This window comes from Plecotus auritus (assembly GCF_963455305.1).
Source record: "Plecotus auritus genome assembly, chromosome: 3".
Classification (NCBI taxonomy): domain Eukaryota; kingdom Metazoa; phylum Chordata; class Mammalia; order Chiroptera; family Vespertilionidae; genus Plecotus; species Plecotus auritus.
This window is the reverse complement of record NC_137772.1, coordinates 95,414,022-95,436,325: the sequence shown is the minus strand read 5'-3', so window position 1 is coordinate 95,436,325 and position 22,304 is coordinate 95,414,022. Positions and strand designations below refer to the sequence as shown.

General features: G+C 39.6%; 1 protein-coding gene across 11 annotated transcripts in view; it reads right to left on the bottom strand.

Annotated features, from left to right (window-relative positions):
* Positions 1 to 22,304, bottom strand: part of RNASEH2B (ribonuclease H2 subunit B) — a 133,795-nt gene that overhangs the window by 58,986 nt on the left and 52,505 nt on the right. For all 11 annotated transcript variants that reach the window (XM_080662355.1, XM_080662358.1, XM_080662352.1 and 8 more), the window contains 4 exons: positions 13,798 to 13,862; positions 11,948 to 12,053; positions 4,302 to 4,383; positions 2,581 to 2,623 (listed from right to left, as the gene is read on the bottom strand). In XM_080662355.1, coding sequence (XP_080518481.1) covers positions 2,581 to 2,623; positions 4,302 to 4,383; positions 11,948 to 12,053; positions 13,798 to 13,862 — 296 coding nt within the window. The remainder of the gene's footprint in view (positions 1 to 2,580; positions 2,624 to 4,301; positions 4,384 to 11,947; positions 12,054 to 13,797; positions 13,863 to 22,304) is intronic.

Genomic DNA, 22,304 nt, shown 5'->3' with positions numbered 1-22,304 from the left:
CTGCAGCCCACAGTGCAGAGGAGCTAGGTGTGGCAGTTTGAGAACATCTGAAAAAGGAAAAGGCTTTCCACTAACAGATAAATATTATACATAAACTAGAGGCCTGGTGCACAAAATTTGTGCACAGAGGGGGAGGTCCCCTCAGCCCAGCCTGCACCCTCTCCAATCCAGGACACCTCGGGGGATGTCCGACTGCCATAATCCTGGACCACTGGCTCCTAATCGCTCACCTGCCTGCCTACCAGGTCACCCCTAACTGCACCCCCCTGCCGGCCTGATCATCCCTCAATGCCTCTGCGTGCTGGCCTGATCGCCCCTAACTGCCCCCCGCTGTGGGCCAGGTCACCCCCAACTGCCCCCTCCCTGCCAGCCTGGTCGCTCCTAACTGCCCCACCCCCCACCAGCCTGGTTGTCCCCAACTACCCCTCTCTGCCAGCCTGGTCGCCCCTAACTGCTCCCCCCTGCCAGCCTAATCGCCCCAAACTGCCCCCCCTGCCAGCCTGGTTGCCCCCAACTGCACCCCCCCTGCTGGCCTGGTCACCCCCAAATGCCCCCCTTGCCAGCCTGGTCACTCCTCATGGTCCCCTGCCGGCCTGGTCACCCCATGCAGCCTGCTTGTTCAGTCGTTTGGTCGTCCCTCACTAACCCCCCTGTGGCCAGGTTGCCCCACACAGCCTGCTTGTTCAGTCATTTGGTTGTTTCTCGGGCCGGCCCTGGGTGGCTGGGTAGCCGACATCTGAGGCTTGCCTGTGCCTTGGACCGGCCCTGGGTGGCTGGGGGGCTGAGAGGACTGGGGGACTCCGGAGGCAGGTGTGCACAGTGGCTGGATCCGCCTGAGGGTAGGCCCAGCTGTGCCACGCACCTGCTGCCCCAGCAGGGCAGAGGGGACTGGGCGCCGCCATCTTGTGGCTGTGAGTGCCACCATCTTTGAGGGCGTGGCAGTCAATTAGCATATTCCCTCCTTATTGGCTGTGGGCACCACCATGTTAGAGGGTGGGGCAGTCAATTAGCATATTCCCTCCTTATTGGCTGTGGGCGCTGCCATCTTTGAGGGCAGGGCAGTCAATTAGCATATTCCCTCTTTATTAGATAGGATATCTACTATGTTTTTATATAGGTATCTGGCTAACCAACTCTTATTTGGGTTTTGACAGTATGTTATTATTCAGGTAAAATCTTCAAAAAAAAAAAAATTGATGACGAGCCCAATACAATCTTTATTCCACATAACATCATTCCATGCAAGATGGATTTAGAATGCTTTAAAATACCAGGTGTACCTGTTAATAATGCGGATTTTTTTCAATAGATGGAGTTACACATATGTTGATATATATGCGATTTGATATGTATGCTATTTTGTTGTATTGGTAGCAAGCTTCAAAACTTCATATGTCAAATTCGCTGAAGGTGTGAACATCATAGATATTTTTACAATTAAAAATATCAAATTTCGTGCCAAAAAAAGAGCATTTGTGGGAAGTTTTAATTTATTACTTTATTTTGAAGAAAAGTGCTGCTGAAAGTTATCGTATACTTCGGGAAGCTTATGAACATGCTCCATCTCAAGATACCTGTGAATGCTGGTTTAAACGCTTTTGATGTGAAAGACAAAGAATGTCCAGGTCAACCGACAAAGTTTGAAGACCAACAATTACAAGCATTATTGGATGAAGATGCGTCAGCAAACAATTTCCAATCGTTTACAAGCAGTGGGAAAGATTTTAAAGGAAGAAAAATGGGTCCCACATCAACTGAACGAAAGACAAATGGAAAACCAAAAAGTCATCAGTAAAATGTTGCTTCAACGGCACAAAATAGTCTTTTTTGCATCGAATTGTGACTGGTGATGAAAAGTGGATTTATTCTGAGAATCCCAAATGCACAAAATCATGGGTTGATCCAGGTCAACCATCAACATTGACTGCAAGGCCAAATTGCTTCGGAAAGAAGACAATGCTCTGTGTTTGGTGGGATCAGGAAGGTGTGGTGCATTATGAGCTTCTAAAACCAGGTGAAACCATTAATACTGATCGCTACCGACAACAAATAATCAATTTGAACCACACTTTGATCATGAAATGACCAGAATGTGCCAGAAGACACGGCAAAGTAATTTTGCTTCATGGTGACGCACCATCACACACTTCAAAGCCAGTTAAAGACACTTAAAAGATCCTGCCTGGGAAGTATTAACCCACCCGCTGTATTCACCAGACCTTGCTCCTTCAGATTACCACTTGCTCAGATCGATGGCACACACACTTTCTGAGCAGTACTTCAAAATGTATGAAGAAGTGGAAAATTGTGTCTCTGAATGGTCTGCCTCAAAACAAGAAAAGTTCTATTGGGACGGGATCTACAAATTACCTGAAAGATGGGGGAAATGTGTAGCTAGCAATGGACATTACTTTGAATAAAGTACTTTTGATGTTTCTCTTGAAATTATCATGTTTTCTTTGATTACAAAATCTGCATTATTAACCGGTACACCTGGTATACTACAGCAAACTAAATGTATGTGGTAAAAGTATAACATTTTTCCAGGTTCTCCAAGATATCTTAGTCACAGCTTCTTACCTTTGATGGAGGTTTTGGCAACGAAGCTGAATATTCTGGAAGCCTACAGAGTGAAAAATAAGATTTCTAGTCTTGGTTTTTCAAAGACAAGCAGACAGAAAAGCTGGGCCTATTTAAGATTCAGTAAGTCTTCTTTCTTCTGACAGCTTCACCTTTATGTACTTTAATGTACAATCATTGTAGTATAAAGAATGAAATTTATCTAAATGAATAAATCTTCGCCCTAGCTGGTTTGGCCCAGTGAATAGAGCATTGGCCTGCAGACTGGAAGGTCCCGGGTTCGATTCCAGTCAAGGGCAAGTATCACGGTTGCAGGCTCCTCCCTGACCCAGGCCCTGGTCAAGGCACATGCGGGAGGCAATCAATGTGTTTCTCTCACATCGATATTATTCTCTGTCTTTCCCTCTCTCCTCCACTCTATCTAAAAACCAATAGAAAAATATCCTTGGGTGAGGATTAAAAAATAATAATAATAAATAAATAATAAATTATAAAATTTAAATCAATTAATCTTCATTTCACTGATTCCTTGTATTGGAATTGTCTGAACTAAAAAATAAAATTAGAACTCACTTGTTGAAATCAAATTGCTTTTCTTTAGCCTCCATAAATTTGCATTTTTGGCATTATAGTATTTCTTCTTCATAAATAATGAATCTAGCACATATTTAAAAGTTAAAATTATATTAACAGTTGACAAAAAGCCACACAAAATTTACCTTTTCTCCACCAGAGAGAAGTTTAATTGACATATCTTTCTCCCCAAATCTTTAACTTAAGCTTAAAAATTTTAGTTGAAAGAAAGGAATGTGAAATATAATGGAGTACAAAGACATAAGGTATCTAACTAGATAAGGAGCGACTAAGTAATCTAGGGAAATATTAAACAGAAGGATATGGTTATCAATTTAAAGCAGGCTTTCAACACATTTTAACCACCACAAAAAACAATTTCTGCTAGTTGTTTTTTAAAGTAGGACCTATGCAATTTGCTAAAAACAGCAACTATATCTATTAAAAAGTCATTTCATCTTCATGTATGGGAGGAAAACGTAATTAATTATAGGGATGATAAAGTACATTAACTCATCACACACATGAAATCTGAAAAACAGTTACCTAAATCTAGAAAAAAAACCATTGTTTTTAAAGGTAAAGTCTTATATTATAAAGGAACACAAATAAAGTCATTCTTAAACCCTTCTGTCCTTAAAGACACAAGATTCTACTTTTTCCTTTTCTGGATTCCAAGTGCTGGGTGTAATAAAGTTACTCAGTGAACATCTTATTTTTTAGTTCAGACAATTCCAGTTTCAACATCTAATGAAAATGGTACAAATCTTTAATGTAACTTTCAAAAATATTCTACACACCACCTACTTTCTTTGCCACTTTTATTTCTATTAAAATGATCAAAAGAACCAAATTTATTAAGTCTAAGGGGGGATAAAATTGTAACATAGTTCACTGTCTAAAATCACACCAACCCATAATTCCAATCCTAACACAAGTTCTCCCAATTAGTATCCACTAAATCAATTCATTTTAATCAAGGACTGTCCATTAAAAATCAACTCCAAACCATAGAGTTTATAACATAATTCTAGAATAACCTCTTATCAGAAACAGTGATATGATAAGCCATCAAGAAATAATATTTCTGGAACACCAAGAAGTGAAAAGGTACTTCTTAATTATGACTGAAGATGAACAATACTCACTTTAAATATTTAGATAGGTCATCACTTAATTCTTTAGTGATGTAATCAGATATTAGGCCATGGGCATAACGAATATAGTCCTCTGAAAGAAACAGAAAAGTAAAAAAAAAAAAATTATAGTAATAATTATGAGAGATTTAAAGTCAAATTGACCAGAGTTCAAATTCTGACTTTATCTGGCCTTAAAAACTCAAGCTTCTCACCTGTTTCCTCATGTGTAAAATGGGGATGCTAATGTATATCTGTCAGAGTAGTGAGGTGATATGATGGATGAAGATATAAGATATCCAATATATGATCATGTAATATAAGTACAACACATTAGATGTCCACTAAATGACAGATAAAACCCAAATTCTGGGTTGTTTTCTTAGTTGAGGCCCTTGAATACAAATAAAGTTTAAAAATCAGCTATAACAATATGAAATATTGTTAGCCCTTTGAAAAAGACTAATTGTTTCTCTAGCTCTGTTTCAATATAGAATAAATATAATTAATGAACAGTAATGAGTATGCTCATTTAACTAATAAGCTTTATAAGAGTCCTAAACATTATATTATACTAGAGGCCTGGTGCACGAAATTTATGCATGGGGGAGTCGGGGTGGGTGTATGTGTGTGTCCCTCAGCCCAGCCTGCACCCTCTCCAATCTGGGACCCCTCGAGGGATGTCTGACTGTCCGTGTAGTCAGACATCTCTCTTACAATCCAGGAATGCTGGCTCCCAACCGCTCACCTGTCTGCCAGCCTGATCGATGCCTAACTGCTCCCCTGCCAGCCTGATCGATGCCTAACTGCTCCCCTGCCGGCCTGATTGCCCCTAACTGCCCTCCCCTACATGCCTGGTCCCTCCCAACTGCCCTCCCCTGATGGCCATCTTGTGGTGGTCATCTTGTGTCCACATGGGGGCAGCCATCTTGTGTGTTGGAGTGATGGTCAATTTGTATATTACCTCTTTATTATACACTGAGTGGTCAGATTATTATGATCTCTGAATGCATAATAATCTGGCCACTCAAGTATATATATATATATATTAGAGGCCCGGTGCATGAATTTGTGCATGGGTGGGGTCCGGCCAGCCTAGCCAGGGGGAGGGGACATGGGTGGTTGGCCGGCCTGCCTGCTGGTCAAACTCCTGGTCGAGGAGACAATTTGCATATTAGCCTTTTATTATATAGGATATACACTGAGTGGCCAGATTATTATGCGTTCAGAGATCATAATAATCTGGCCACTCAGTGTATAGTGTATTCTCCCAAACTAATAGAATGCAAAAAAACCCACAAAACTAAACACAGCAGAGTGTATAATCATTGATTTTAAAGCATTTGAAACCTTGGTACTGAGTGTTAATTAAATGCAGTTACATAAGACAATAAAATCTGTTTTAAAGCCCTGTTCCTTAATTCAGTATTTTATACAAGGGATAATCAAATTTAATCATAAGATGGGATAATCACACCGGGATATAAACTATCAATATCCCAGGTTTGTTGCTAAGATATTAGCTTCTTTTTTTCTTTCTCTTCTACCTTCAGGTTAATGCAGGCGTCCTCAAACTACGGCCCATGGGCCACATGCGGCCCACTGAGGACATTTATCCGGCCCGCCGGGTGCCGCTGCCTGTCCTGCTTAGCAGCCAACTTGTCCCGGGCCAGCAGTGCGCATAGGAATTTGTTCATAATTTTTTTTTAAAAACTATAGTCCGGCCCTCCAACGGTCTGAGGGACAGTGAACTGGCCCCCTGTTTAAAAAGTTTGAGGACCCCTGAGTTAAGGTAACAATTTGCCTCAGTATTTGTTAGAAAGTGTCTGCTTCTTGGATCACCTGATCTCAAAAAGTCTTCAGTAAGAGATTTTTACTGCTAATGTAGAAATGGAACACTTCTCAAAATGTGCTCATGGTTCTGAGCTAGCAATTATCCAATGAGTCATGAATAGACACAACAATTTTAAGAATGTCATCATATCCTTTGTTTGCTTCTTTTGGTAGCATATCAAGCTAAAGATCTTAAAAAGGAACTAGCATAAAGAGTGGCTAGGACACTAAATTGCAATATACCCTTATATTTACTAGTAGAGATGAGTAAAAACACTGGACTGGGAGCAGACAACCTGGCCTCCTAGCCAGGATGGTGACCTGGAATAGTTGTCCACTTCTCTGAGACTACAAATTCTCATTTTGTATTTATTTTTTAAAATCTTTATTAATGAAGGAATTACATATGTTCCCTTTCTCTCCCATTGACCCCCTCCACCACACCCACCCCAGGCCCTCACCACCCCACTGTCTGCATCCATGGGTTATGCATATATGCATACAAGGTCTTTGGGTGATTACCTCCTACCCACCCACCCTCCCTGCCTTCTCTCTGAGATTCCACACTCATGCTTCCATGTCTCTAGATCCACTCAGTTCATCAGTTTATTTTGTTAGATTCCATATATAAATAAGATCATGTGATACTTGCCTTTCTCTGACTTATTTCACTTAGCATGATGCTCTCCAGGTCCCTCCATTCTGTCTTAAAGGGTAAGCGATTCTTCTCTTTTACTGTTACATAGTATTCCATGTTATAAATGTACCACAGTTTTTTATCTAATCATCTACTGATGGGCATTGGGCTGTCACCAGATCTTAACTATTGTAAACTGTGCTGCTATGAACACACATTCGGGTGCACACATGCTTTCTGACTGGTGATTCTGATTTCTTAGGATATATTCCTAGAAATGGTATCACTGGATCAAATGGCAGTTCCATATCTAAGTTTTTTAGGAAACTCCACACAGTTTTCCATAAGGGCTGCACCAGGCTGCATTCCCACCAGCAGTGTACTAGGATTCCCTTTTCTCCACATCCTCACCAACACTTGTCTTTTGTTGATTTGTTGATGGTAGTCATTCTGACAGGTGTGAGGTGATACCTCATTGTCATTTTAATTTGCATCTCTCTGATGATCAGTGAACTTTGAACATTTTTTCATGTCTGTTGGCCATCTGTATGTCCCCTTTGGAGAAATGTCTATTTAGGTCTTTTGCCCATTTTTTAATTGAACTGTTTGTCTTCCTTCTGTTAAGTTGCATGTGTTCCTTATATAGTTTGGATATTAACCCTTTATCAGCTGTATCATTACCAAATACATTCTCCCATACAGTGGGCTCCCTTTTCATTTTGGAAGCCAATTCCAGCATGTCAGCAGGGCTGAATCACCTGGGATGGCTGAGGGCATCTCCCCCAAACCTGAATAGGATAATTGCTTGCTGCCAGACAGCTCAGGGCATTTTATTGCCTCCTGTTGGCCGAACACCTGAACAGCTGTAGGCTATTCCCCAAAGTGACAATGCTTCTGTACCCTTTGAAACCTTACCCTTTGATGTGTTTTATCTCCACCTTGCCTTAGGACAAATTGTGTTAATAAATAGCATGGGGTCCTTAGACAAGGGGTAGTCTTCAGTTCCTTTAGCTGAAAATCCTCTGACCCCCAATGCCTTTCAAAATTATCTTTCGTCATTGGACTCCTTCTTGAATCTACGCATCAACCTCTTTCTCCAGATTGCTGAACCCTTTGTAAGGCTGGGACAAGAACCCCGGCAGTTGAAGGTTTCTTTTGCTGTGCAGACGCTTTTTATTTTGATGTAGTCCCTTTTGTTTATTTTCTCCTTAGTTTCCTTTGCCCTAAGAACAGTGGTTCCCAGTGTGGGGCACACGCCCCACAGGGGGCAATTTGATTTTTAAGGGCGGCAATTCGAGAATGAGTTATTAACAGTGAATTTTTTGCACTTCTTATGGTTCTAGGGGCCTCATACAGTATATGAATACATATTGTGTCATATTTATGCATTTCAGTTCTCTATTATATGTTTTGAAACTTTATTTGCTATTTTTTTCATATCACTTCATATTGTTATTTTTTTTTAACAATTTCTAGGTGATATCTTCATCAGTACTTCAACTGTCCTTTTGTTCTTTTATTTTTCTCTTTCCTGGATGCCATGTTCTCTGGAAGCTTGTTTAGACCAAGTTTATGGCCTTTTAGGCTTCCTCCACACATGAAGAGGAGTTCACTTTTTGAATAATAAGAATTATATGTCACAAGGGGGCATCAGGATTTTAGAGATGCTTAGGTGGGGCATGGCCAAAAAAAGGTTAGGAACCACTGCCCTAGGAGATGTATTCATAAACGTATTGCTATGAGAGATGTCTGAGATTTTGCTGCCTATGGTTTCTTCTAGGATTTTTATGGTTTCCTGACTTAATTTAGGTATTTTATCCATTTTGAGTTTATTATTGTGTATGGTGTAAGTTGGTGGTCTAGTTTCTTTTTTCTTTTTGCTCTTACCTAAATTTCCCAACACCATTTATTGAAGAGACTGTCTTTCCTCCATTGTATACTGTTATCTCCTTTGTCAAATATTAATTGAGCATGATGGCCTGGGTTGATTTCTGGGATCTCTGTTTTGTTCCATTTGTCTATATGCCTATTCTTGTGCCAGTATCGGGCAGTTTTGATTATGGTGGCTGTGTAGTATAACTTGATATCTGGTATTGTGATTCCTCCAACTCTGTTCTTCTTTCTCAAGACTGCTGTAGCTATGGGGGTCTCTTTTGGTTTCATATAAATTTTTGGAGTATTTGTTCCAGATCTGTGAAATATGCTGTTAGTATTTTAATAGGGATTGCATTGAATCTGTAGATTGCCTTTGGTAGTATGGACATTTTAATGATGTTGATTCTACCAATCCATGAATATAGTATACTACTCAACTTGTTTATATGTTCTTCTATCTCTTTTTCAATGTCCTGTAGTTTTCCGAGTACAAGTCTTTTACCTCCTTGGTTAAGTTTATTCTTTAGTATCTTAATTTTTTTTGTGGCAATGGTAAATGGGATGTTTTTTGTTTGTTTCTCTTTCTGAGAATTCATTATTGGTGTATAAAAAAGCCATCCATTTTTGGGTATTGATTTTGTATCTTGCTACATTACCAAATTCATTTATTAAATCTAGTAGTTTTTTTGTGGAGTCTTTAGAGTTTTCTATGTACAATATCATATCATCTGTGAATAATGAGAGTTTTGCTTCTTCCTTTCCAATTTAGATGTCTTTTATTTCTTCTTCTTGTCTGATCGCTGTGGCTAGTACTTCCAGTACTATGTTGAATAAGAGTGGTAAAAGCAGACATCCCTGTCTTGTTCCTATTCTTAGGGGAAATGGTTTTAGTTTTTGCCCACTGAGTATGATGTTTGCTATAGGTTTGTCATATATGGCCTTTATCATGTTGAAATATGCTCCCTTTATTCCTACTTTGCTGAGAGTTTTTATAAAAAATGGTGTTGAATTTTGTCGAATACTTTTTCTGCATTGATTGATATGATCATGTGATTTTTGTCTTTTAATTTGTTTATGTGATGTACCATGTTTATTGATTTGTGAATATTGTACCAGCCTTGCATCCTTGGAATAAATCACACTTGGTCACAGTTATGATCTTTTTAATATATTGCTGAATCTGATTTGCTAATATTTTGTTGATATCTCTATTTCTTTATCTTTTCTTCTGGAGAATTCTTTGGTTCTTTCATTTGGGGGTTGTTACTTTGTCTCCTCATTATTGCTGCCTGTTTGGGTTTTTGATTATGTATTAGATAGATCTGCTATGCCTCTCAATCTCTAGTGCAGAATAGTGTCAAATGCTATTTCTGACTAATTAGATCAGGCAAAGACTCAAAGACTCCAGAGACTGTCTCTGCCTACAGACTTATAGGATTTTGTCTTGAATAGACCTCAGACAATCGTCCACAGGTGTGGTGAAAGTTTTTTCAACAGGGCAGGGCAATTGCTTCTGCCTGGACGCTAATTGCTATTTTTAGTCTTTTAACGGGCCTCAGATACTCTGGTGTTTTCCAATAGAGTGGGTCAACCATCTTCCCCCACAGGTAAAACCACTTAGATAGCAACTGTTTTCATGAGAAAGATGACCTCCGCAATGGGAGGGAATGACTCAGCACAGGAAACCAGGGTGTCTGCCTTCTGGTTTCTAACCCCAGAGCCCCCGATCCTGGCTTCTTCTCACACAGCTCCAGTCCACTATGTCCTCCCTCTGCCAAAGTACAAGGTGAGTGGCTCCAGAGAGAATTTTGTGTGTTGGCCCTTTAAGAGGGTGCTTGCATTTCTATCCATCTCTCCCTGGTAGATAGCAACCCTGCTGCTTTTCACAGCCAGATGTTATGTGGGTACCCTTCTCAGTTCTGGTGCTCTCTGCTGGAAGGCCCAGCTTGGGGATTAGACCCTAGAGTTCTCAGTGGCAACCCTGCACAGCTGAGATATCTCATGTGGAAGCCCGGGACTTCATTGTGGGAGCCCAGCCAGCCTTTTTGCACCTCCATCCCTCCTACCAGTCTCTATGCGGTCTCTACTTCCTATGCTTGGTTTTCAGGGTTCTCTCCAGTGAGTCTTCAGTTGATTATTCAGGAAGTTTTTCTGTATTTTAGTTGTAATTCCACTTTGGTCCTGGGAGCATGTCCGTGCAACATCCACTTACTCCACCACCATTTTTAATTATCCAATTTTTCATTTTTTAAAATGACATCTGCCTAAATAACCTCTAACATCGCTTCTCTACTTAAAAAAAAATACTATGGTTTTATCCATCCATCCATCCACTTATCTGTTAAAACCTTTCCTTTTGTTAAACCAACCAAAGAACCTGATGGCAGCTGGTATAGTGAGGGCGCTGTCCACCACTCCCAGAATGGTTGGAGCCATCATCTCTCTGTGCTAGGTGTTCAAGGCATATATCTGCAAATCAAAGACTGCCTCAATTATGATAAATCACAAACAGGGCACTGTTCCTAATTTTTACTTTTTAATGACTAAAGTCAGGTGTTTCATAATTGTATACCCAGAACAGGAGAACACTGAACTGAAGGTTAAAGTCAGAATAATTTCTGCCCCACCATTTGAGAATGTTAATTGCATTATATAGCTGTTTTTATTCAATAAGAGTATACTACACTAGAAAAAGCAAAAGAATGCACTTTAATAACCCCAAAGAATAAAAAATTGCTAAATGAATCAATTTTTATCTAAAATTGAAGTACTGAGACCTAATATAGGACAAATGCTTCTTTAGAGAAAGATGCGAACAGATGCAGCTCGCTAGACAGCCTGTACCACACAAATAATACAACAAGAAGCTTGAGTGTGGGCTTAGGACTAAACCAGCTCCTTAGTAGCTTAGCTTCACCATTTTACCAGCAATGCAACTTTGGACAGAGCCTCAAGAATGAGACTTATTGGAGTCAGGTGAGATAATGTGTGTACACTGGCAACTTAGCAAAAGGCTTGGCATATGATACACTCTCAGTAAATGAAAGGCAGAGCTGTTAGGGTCGTTATTATTAGTGCAAAATAAATATTTGCTGAATGAATGATTTAAAAGTATCAATTAGTGACAGACGTGACCTATGGTAGAAACATTACGTGGTTCTGAAATAAAATGCACACGTGTCACAAGATGAGAAGACGTGGTAAGAATGTAAAGCTTCTGAAACATTAAGATTTTAAAATCATAAGGTAGGCATTTATATCATAAGCAACATACTCCAGACAAGAATACTTTCTGATGAATCTATTTACTTACCTTCCTTGTCACTGGAAATCTGGTGACCGGAGAAAAATGCAGTTGATTGTACCCGGGCACCGACATTTATGTTATTGGTTTTTAATGCTGCCACAGTCTGATTAACCTATGAAATAACCAAAAGGGGAATATTAGGGTATTTTGAACTAACTCCAGAAATCTACAACTTTCCAGATAAGTCTTCAATCCACTTAAGATCCAGGAAGAAATATTTCTTCAGGAGATATCAGAAGATGAGAGACAGTTGCATATTTGGAAAAGGGTTAAGCAGCAGCCATAGCATTTCAGGATGATCTCTATATACTTCTTAAGGGCTACACAATAGAGAGCACTGACTCTGGAACCAGGCTGCTTGCTTGGTTTTGCTCTGTGACCATGGGCTAATTACTTAACCTCTCAGTAAAATGGGGATCAAAATAGTATCTACCTCATAGGATTGTTATAAAGATTAAATGAATTAATATACAGGATGGGGCAAAAGTACATTTACAGTTGTTCGTATGGAAAAAAAATACAAGTTAATAAATAATAATACAAGAATAAACTCTGCTTCACATACTCACAACTGCAAACGTACTTTTGCCCCACCCTGTATTTTAAAGGCCCTTAGATCAGAACCTGGCATAAAGTTTATATGCAATAATTTTCTAAACAAAGTAAATAATGTAAATTTCCCAAATCCTAGGAATTTAAGAAAGGAAACATAATAAATATAAATTTCACTTTGCTATTCATGTCATTATTTAAGAGCAAAATCTAAATGTCAAGATTCTGTTCAGTACTTACACTCATTCTTCACTAATAGTAGACTATTACTAAGGTGAATGAAAAGTGAAACATAGAGGCACCTTTAAAATTTTTTCACTACGCTGTACAGTAGGAGCCTAATTAATTTTACTTTTATAGGCTCATTTCCATGCTCCCAGGCTCCTAATATGTCCAGTAACATATGACACACAAACAGGTTTTTCACAAGATGGAAGACAGTAGAAGAGAATCTTAGGAATCAGTACTGTAACTACTGGTATCACTGACTTGCAAAAACTCTCAGCAACAGATACCCTCTGGTAAGATTTTTAAGTAATGTCAGAGTACACTGCATCCTTAGACTAATGGGTTTCAAAGTATTTTTTGCGTTGTTGTCTTTTTAGCCACAACCCACAGTAAGAAATACACAGCAACCCAATACTGAAACACATATATAAATGTGTTTCATAGAACCATGTTTAATACTTGCCCTTACTTTATTAAATTTTAACATATCCTATCTATCCTATCCCATTCCAATACTGATTGTGACTTACTAAATCAATTTGGAAACACTACCAGACCTTACATGCGGTCGGTCTACTTCTTAGGATCACTAAGTACACAGGGTGCCTAGAAGATGACTCCTCTTCAGCATCCAGATACAGAACGGGACACACGTCCTCTAAGCCTGAATCCAGTTGGCCTCAGGCCCCTACCTGGCTTCTGTGAGCAATACCCACCTCTGAGACACCTGTAGGACCAACCGCAGCAAATGCACATCAGGCCCGGTATAGTCTAGCTTGGGAGATTCAAATCTACACCAACAAAGAGCAAGAACTTCTTTCATTCAGTGGTGAAGATCATGGGAAAATGGAGATGCAGGTCAAAACAAAACAAAAAAACCATCTAGCAAATTCCAGAGACATGAGTTAGGGAGGATAAAAAGTGAAAGATTTCTTCTCATATTGGATATCCTTAGACAGTTTTCCTGTCTTAGTTGGAAACACAAGCTAGTCTTTGGTTTACGACTTACCACATTCTCTAGTTTTAAAAAGGTGTACTGAATTCTTTCTGCCATAGGCACTGGAGAGGTACTATACCTTTTTTTCCAGCCACTTTAATGTCTTCTCTTTGCTGTACTTGTAATATTTCTTTTTGCCTATTTCTGGATTAAATTAAAAGAGAAAAAAGAAGACTGAGCATAGTAGATTAAACAGAAATAAAATGCATAAGGTTATATCATATACAACAGGGGTGGAGAACGTCTGACCCCAGGGCCGTAGAAGGCCTGCGAAATAATTTGGTCTGGGCCTGTCAAGGCATTAGGGGTGAGTTAATTAAATGTTTGACCAAACATAGCAGGCTAATTTTTAAGTTGATAATTTTGTATGGACCACAAATTATGTTATAAATATACAAATGGCCCTTGGCAGAAAAAAGGTTCCCCACTCCTGATGTACAAGATAATTTTAAAATATTTTATATTAGTGTATATTCTTGAAAAACTCAATTTGCAAACCTGTGAGTGTACTTGAGACATTAAAAAAAATTCCAAAACAGCCCTAGCCAGGTGGCTCTGTTGGTTGGAGTGTCTTCCAATACACAAAAGGTTGTGGGTTCGATTCCCATTCAGGGCACATACCTAGGTTGCTGGTTAAGTCTCAGTTGGGGTAAGTGAGATAGGCAACTTATCGATGTTTCTCTCCCATATCCATATTTCTCTCCCCCCCCATCTCTAAAAATCAATAAGCATATCCTTAGGTGAGGATAAAAAAAAAATCCAGAACAGAATTTGGTTGGAAGTATCCAACCATTAAAGGAGTGGGAATTTAAACAAATCAGATTATACACACAAATCTGTAGAAAAGGTAATTTTTAAAACAGAAAATTAGCAAGTGAAGAAAACTTCATTTCTCTGCATAATTTTAAGCTCACTTCAATGTTTTCAATGAAAGACTACTTTTCTAAAATAAAAACAAAAATCCCCTAAAAGAAAATTGAAACTAAATACAGATGCCTATGAATATTCCTTTATCAACTATATATTAACAACTCAGTACTGTTATGATGGGATTAATGGAGAAAAAAGAAAAGATAGATCTCTCTTTCACTGTATTCCAGTATAACCATTGCTATTTCAGGGGAATTTAGATTTATGATACGTTCAACCTAGCCCTTTCATATAAGGGATAAAAGTTCCATGTCTTATAATTTATACTTCCTGTCCTCACAATCTACCTAGCATTACCTACCATGTCACTGAACCACTATTTCCTGGGAAACTCTTCATTCATGGAGAGTCTTGGTTTCTGTACAATCAGTGCAGGGGCACTTCCACTCCCACTTCCTGGCCCCACACAGGAGTTATCCTGTGATCACTGGATAAGGGCAGATGCAAACACCTACTTATGGCTCTGTCAGAGCCATCCTAGATTACATAGAATGACATTTTCTCTTTCTCTCCACTGTAATAGTAGTGGGAAATGGAAACTACCCTATTTTTCCGGGTATAAGACACCCCCATGTATTAGACGCCCCCCACTTTTTCAACCCAAAATTAAGAAATCAATATTTTAAACATTTTGCTGGTTTTCCTCTTAAGGCTTTCTTCTTTTTTGGCATCTTAACGAGTTGTTCTTCCTGTTTTCTCTACTGTCTGATCATACACTCAGGGAGAGGAGATCCAAATTGTCTCTCTGCAGCTCTATTTCCATGCTCTTTTGCATAGCTGATTACATTCAGTTTGAATTTTGCAGAGTAAGACAATTGCTTACCAGTATTTATCTTTTTATTTTTGACATCTTTATGGAATCAAAACGCTCCGTTCCCTGTTGCATCTGTGCACTCTCCACCTTCACCTCCAATTATGGCATCAGCTGATGTCAGTAATAAGGCTCGTGATTGGAGGAAGCCTATATGACTTGTCAGTTTGCCTTTGTAGCTGGGATATATGGGGCACTTCACATATCCCAGTGTGGCTCCCTCCTCAGCTGACTTCCATGTATAAGACGCCCCTCGATTTTCAGTCTAGTGATTTTAGAAAAAAATAGTGTCTTACACACGGAAAAATATGGTACTTATTCAGGGATCACTTTACTGCAGTCTGTTAATTGCTTGAGTTCCACTAAATGGTTTGCATGGGCTGGCAGATCCATGGCCCTAGCACAAATACATTTCCTCCCCATTTCAGCTTGTGGTTGTCAACATTGTGGGCACTAGAAAGCAGGATAGAGTGGGGAGCCAGATCTATGCTCCTCTCTCCTCAGGACCTGTCACAAAATAACAAAAAGGAGGCACTGTTGCAAATGGTATCCTGTCAGAAATTTGAGAATTTCAAGGTGCAAGGTCTGCTGTTCCCGGAGCTAGGAATGCCTGGGCAAATAGCCTGCTGTAGAACCAAGGTAGAGGAGACTGGACCCACCTTCCCTGGAGACAATGTCCCACCCACATACATTAGGGGAATTCTAAGAGCAATGCTGCTATCACTCAAAAAATGTACACTGTTCAATGGACTTTAAAAGTGCTGTTCATTGCCTAAGACAAATAATCGCTAAAGAAGCTCAGGTCTCTCTTAAGAAATCCTACTTTGACTACTCACTTCGCTCTTATCTCTATCTCCAAATTCCCTGAAAGAATGTTCTACAATCTGCTCATTTCCTTCCTCCCTCCCACTCCCTGTGCCCCTTGCAGGCTACTTCTTTCCCTCTTGAAAATGCTCTTTCAGAAGAGGAGTCAGTCTCTGAACCGTATTTTCTGGGTTTCCATACTCGCAGAGCACAATTCACCTTGGGAAGTCAATAAGTGGGATGATCCATACAAATCCGATTGCACAACACCAGGCACATGACAAATACGTAATATTAGTTAAGAACAAATGAGAACTGACAACCTGTTCACGATAATAGCATCTGAAACTAAAGTACATTCAGGCCTGTGCTACATTCTTTTTTCTTTTTTAAAAAAAATATTTTTATTGATTTTTTTAGAGAAAGGGGAAGGGAAAGAGAGAGATACATTGGTGTGAGAGAGTGAAACATCAATTGGCTGCCTCCTGCATGGCCACTACCGGTGGGGCGGGGGTTGAGCCCGCAACCCTGACATGTACCTTGATCAGAAATCGAACCAGCAACCTTTCCATACAAGAGATGACGCCCAACCAACTGAGCTACAATGGCAAGGGCTGTGCTACGTTCATTATACACAGTTTTTTCACTGAATGCTCAGAATGAATGGCTAATTCAAAGGCTTATTTGTCCCCATCTTAATGGACTGGGCGTGAGTGAAGTTCAATAAATTGTTCAGAGTCACTGAGCTAGTAAGCAGGAGCATCAGGATTCCTTTTCAAGCTGGCTATAAGCTGTGGGTCTGATGCTCATTTTACCAAAATCAATTAGCTATTCATTCAACTGCCTCAGTACTTGTAACCCTGTTGTTTGTGGGTAAAAACACCTCCACCAAGGTTCTATAAAACCTTTCTGTCAGTTTTTCTACATCTCTGATGACTTTTCCTCGGATTTTTTTCTAGCTCTCCTTCCTCCTCCTCTGAGACCAATTGTACCTTTCTCCTGGGTGACTTAATCCTGTCTCAACAACACTAAACAAACCCAACCAGGAAGCCCACAGTCCTGAGCTGAGGCCCTGAGTGCCTAAAGCCAAACTGTGCACCTTCCTCACAAACAGCCCTCCTGGACACTCAGCCTGGAATCTCAGAGCCAGTACTCACTCCTGCCTTCCTCCCCACATTTCATCACTAGACTCCACAAGAGATTGGAAGGAGCCAACGTTACCTTGTAGGGGACAATGGGGAAGGAAAAAGCAAACAAGGAAAAAACTATGTCAGAAATCAGCAGGTTTAGCTTCTTGTGCTGGATCAGTAATCACTTCATTAAAAAAAAAAAAATTATCTTGCCCTGACTGGTTTGGCTCAGTGGATAGAGTGTTGGCCTGCGGACTCAAGGGTCCCCGGTTCGATTCTGGTCGGGGGCATATCCCCAGTGGGCAGTGTGCATGAGGCAGCTGATTGATCTCTCTCTCTCATCGATGTTTCTAGCTCTCTGTCCCTCTCCCTTCCTCTCTGTAGAAAATCAATAAAATATATTTTAAAAATAAATAAATAAAATAAAATAAATTATTTTACCTAATAATAGACAAATATGTAAATTCACTGTACCTCCACTACGCCCACAGCCAATCAGAGTGAGAATGCAAATTAGAAGGCCAAAGATGGCGGCCACCCAGCTGCTCCAGGCATGGAGTGGCCAGGCAGGGCAGGATGCCTGCTATGAGAAGGAGGGCCGGTGGGGTGGAGGGGGCGAAGGGATCTACAGAAGCGCAGTGCCGCAGCGAAGACAAGACTGCAGACTCTGGAGTCTGCAGCGAAGACAAAGACGGCAGACTCCGGACGGGGTCTACAGCGAAGAGGAACTGGCCGGAGTCTGCAGCGAAGACGAAGATGGCAGACTCTGGCCGGAGTGAAAGCCTGGGTCCCAGGTGCCGGAGGAAAACCAGTGCTGGAAGCCAAGGGAAGGAAGGCCTATTGCACAAATCTCTTTCGTGCAACGGGCCTCTAGTTTAGTAATAATGTTTATATGATAAGTATACCCATTTTAAGTATACAATTTGAAGAGTATGGACAAATGTACACATTCAGTCATGTAACCATCACCCAAAAAGTCCCCTTGAGTCCTTCTGCCATCAGTCCCCCCATCCCTACCCTGACCTCAGGTGACCACTGATCTGCTATCATCATAGAATCATTGTTGCTTTATCCTAGAACTTCATAGAAATAGAATCACATGGTGAGTACTTCTTTGTGACCACCCTCTTTTGCTCAACATCATTTCTTTGTGAGTCTTCCATTTTGTTGCAGTTAGCAATAGTTCCTTCCTTTGTATTATCAAGTGTATCTTGTGAATGGATTCCCACATTTTGTTTACCAACTCATCTACTAAAGAACATTTAGGTTGTTTCCAGTTTGGGGCTATTTTGAAAAACTTGCTCTGAAATCAAAAGGCTGCTCTGAACATGCTTGCACAAGTCTTTGCACAGATCTGTGTTATCATAAATCTTGGATAAATATCTAGGAAGAAAATTACTGAGTCATAAGAAATTTCTAAGTAGTTATATATCATTTTATGCTACCACTAGCCAGGTATGGGAGTTCCAATTGTTCCTTAATTTATCATATGTCTTATTTATTTTAGCTACTCTGTGAATACTGATATTTTCTTGTGATTTTATTTACATTTATTTATTTTAGCCACTCTGTGAATACTGATATTTTCTTGTGATTTTATTTACATTTTCTGGTGACTGATATTGAACATCTTTTCATGTGCCTATGGGCTAGTCATAAATCTTTACTGAAGTGTCTGTTCAAACTGCTTGCTGATTTTTTACTGGGTTGTATATCCTCTTATTATTGTGTTAAAAGAGTTCTTTATATATTTGAGATACATATCTTTTATCAGATATATGCCATGTAAATATTGTCTTCCAACTGTGGCTTTATCTTTTTTTTTTTTTTTTCTCTCAGTGGTGTCTTTCAAAAAGCAGAAGCTATTGATTTTGATGAAATGTAATTTATAATGTTTTTCATTTTGTATTAGTTTTAGGTATACGGCTTAGTAGTTAGACAATCATATACTTTACATAGTGTTACCCTTGATAATCCCAATACCCCAAATGGCGCCATACATAGTTATCGCAATATTATTGACTATATAATTTTTTTATGGCTAGTGGTTTTTATGTCCTAAGAAACCTTTGCCTCTCCACACAAGTTTTCTATTAGACGTTTAAGTTTTTGCTTTTGCATTTAAGTTAGTATCCATTTTGAGTTAATTCTTCTGTATAAAGGTGAGGTGAGGGTCAACGTTAATTGATTTTCATATGGAGATCGTTTTTCCAAGTCATTTGTTGAAATGATTATCCTTGTGCCCACTGAATTATCTACTTCTGGATTCTCTATTCTGCTTCATTTATCTATATATCCTTATAGCAATAACACACTTTCTTGATTATTTTAGCTTCACAGTAAGTCTTAAAATCAGGTTGTGTAAGTTCTCTAACCTTTTTCTTCTCAAAATTGTTTTGGCTATCTTAAGCCCCCTGCATATATAAATTCTAGAATCATCTCATTAATTTCTGCTAGAAAAAAAATGGACATCTTAATATTGAGTCTTCTAATTCACAAACGTTGTCTATCTCTCCATTTATTTAACTCCTTCATTTCTCTCATCAATGTTTTGTAATGTTCAGTGTATTGGTCTTATACATTGTGTTATATTTATTCCTAGAACTTCATGATTTTTGGTGACATTATAAATGGTATGTTTTGTTTTATTTTTTAAATATATTTTATTAATTTTACAGAGAGGAAGGAAAGAAGGATAGAGAGCTAGAAACATTGATGAGAGAGAAACATCGATAGCTGCCTCCTGCATGCCTCCTACTGGGGATTGAGCCCATAACCAAGGTACATGCCCCCTTGACCAGAACCGAACCCAGGACCCTTCAGTCCGAGGGCCAACGCTCTATCCATTGAGCCGAATCAGTCAGAGCTAAATGGAATGTTTTTATTCCATTGTTCCATTATTCACTGCTAATATACAGAAATACAATTGATAATCTGTACATTGACCTTGTATTCTGGTGCTTTTTTATTAGTTCTAATGATTTTTTGTAGATTCTTTTGAGATTTTAATATACATGACCAATAATATACTCATTGTTTATGAGTAAATTGTTTCATTATTTACTTTCCAATCTATACACCTTTTATATTTTTCTTGTCTTATTGAAACTGTTAGGACTTCCACTTCAATGGTGAACAGAAGTGATGAGAGTGGCCATCCTTATCTTGTACCTAATCTTAGGGGAAAAGTGTGTTGTCTTTTACAATGAAGTATGATTTAGTTTAGGTTACAGATGCCCTTCACCAGACGGAGGAAGCTCCCTTCTATTTCTAAGTTGCTGAAAATTGGTATTATGACTGAATTTTGTCGAATGCTTTTTTGTATCTATTGAGATGATCATACAGTTTTTCTTTTATAATGCATAAATATGGTGAATTATATTGACTGATTTTTCTAATGTTTAACCAACTTTGCATTACTGTGATAAATCCTACATTTTCCTTTATCTTTTTAAATAAAATTATATATATGTTGATGTAGATATAAATACATAAAACAGACACAATGCAAGTGGACACTGCTGTGTGGTTACTCCCAGGTCCCTGGCACCAGGCAGAACTCTGAACCCCTCCCCATGTGCTTTCCACTCAGGCCTGACTCTGCATGCTTAGGGTAGAAAATCTAATCTGTCAGGTAAGGAACTTCTGAGGCCATGACTGATACCATCTGCCCCCACAACCTCCCACAAGAGCATAAAGCAGAGGTTAAGGCTTTATGATAGCGAGTTTCCCAGCTAATATTTAGTTAAAAATTTTCTGTCTATTATCATATGAGATATTTGCCTAGTTTTCTTTTATAATAATTTTGATGTTGGTATGATGTAATTCTGGCTTCATAAAACTAGTTGGGAAATATTCCTGTTGTATCTAATTTCTGGAAGAGTTTAAGTATCATTATTTATTTATTTATTTATTTTTTTTTGCATTGTTTCTTCCTCAAAGTATGGTAGACTTCACAAATGAAACCAGCTGGGCCTAGAGTTTGTTTGTTTTTTTTCTAGGAAGTTTTTAAGTTAAAATTTATTTTAAAGGAAACATTCCCTGAACAAGATGACCACTAAGAAATATCAAGGAGAAAGAACCAAGATGGTGGCATAGGTAGTACTTGCCACCTCTCACAGCCACATCAAAATTACAACTAAAATACAGAACTGTCATTCAGAACCATCTGAAATCTAGCTGAATGGAAGCTCTGCAACCAGAGAAGTAAAGAAGAAAGCACACTGAGACTGGTAGGAGGGGCAGAGGCGAGGAATGGGCTGGTCCAGCACCCACATGTGACGGGTTTTTAATTGGGAGGGACATCTTGGCCGCAGAGGCCTCCTGTGAGGAGCAAGAGGTCCCAGCACAGGGTTCCAGTGATGGGAAGAGAGAGAAGACCCCATAACTTCCAGTGGGCATTGGGGCTGAGTGACACAGAGGCTGCTGGAGTCCCAATAATTCCTCTTAAAGGGCTGGTGCACGGACTTACTTGGACTGGCTTCCTCTGAGCTCCAGCACTGAGTCAGTGCTTGGGGAGATTCAGGTACATACGGGGAGATCCAGGCACATACGGGGAGGAACTGGATTGTCTGGTATCAAAGCAAGAACTCAGGGACAGCTTTCTCCCAGACAGAGGTGCTTGTAGGGGTCATTGTTCCTATGCTGAGACCTCCCCATCACAGAGCCAACTGGCAGGTGACCTATCTGAGTCTCTATCAACCTGAGTCACACTGTTGGCTCTGCCCTGGTAATTCCCTGAGACCTTGCCCCACCCAATTTTCAACCCCACCCAAGCTGTTTGCAGCAGCTTTCCCATATGAATGGCTTGTCTTGGCTCAGGCTTCAGACTTTTCTAAACTCTCTTAAACAAGCAACAGCAGGTGACAGCATGTCCCATACCTCTCAATAAGAGGCCCCAGGTTCAGCACT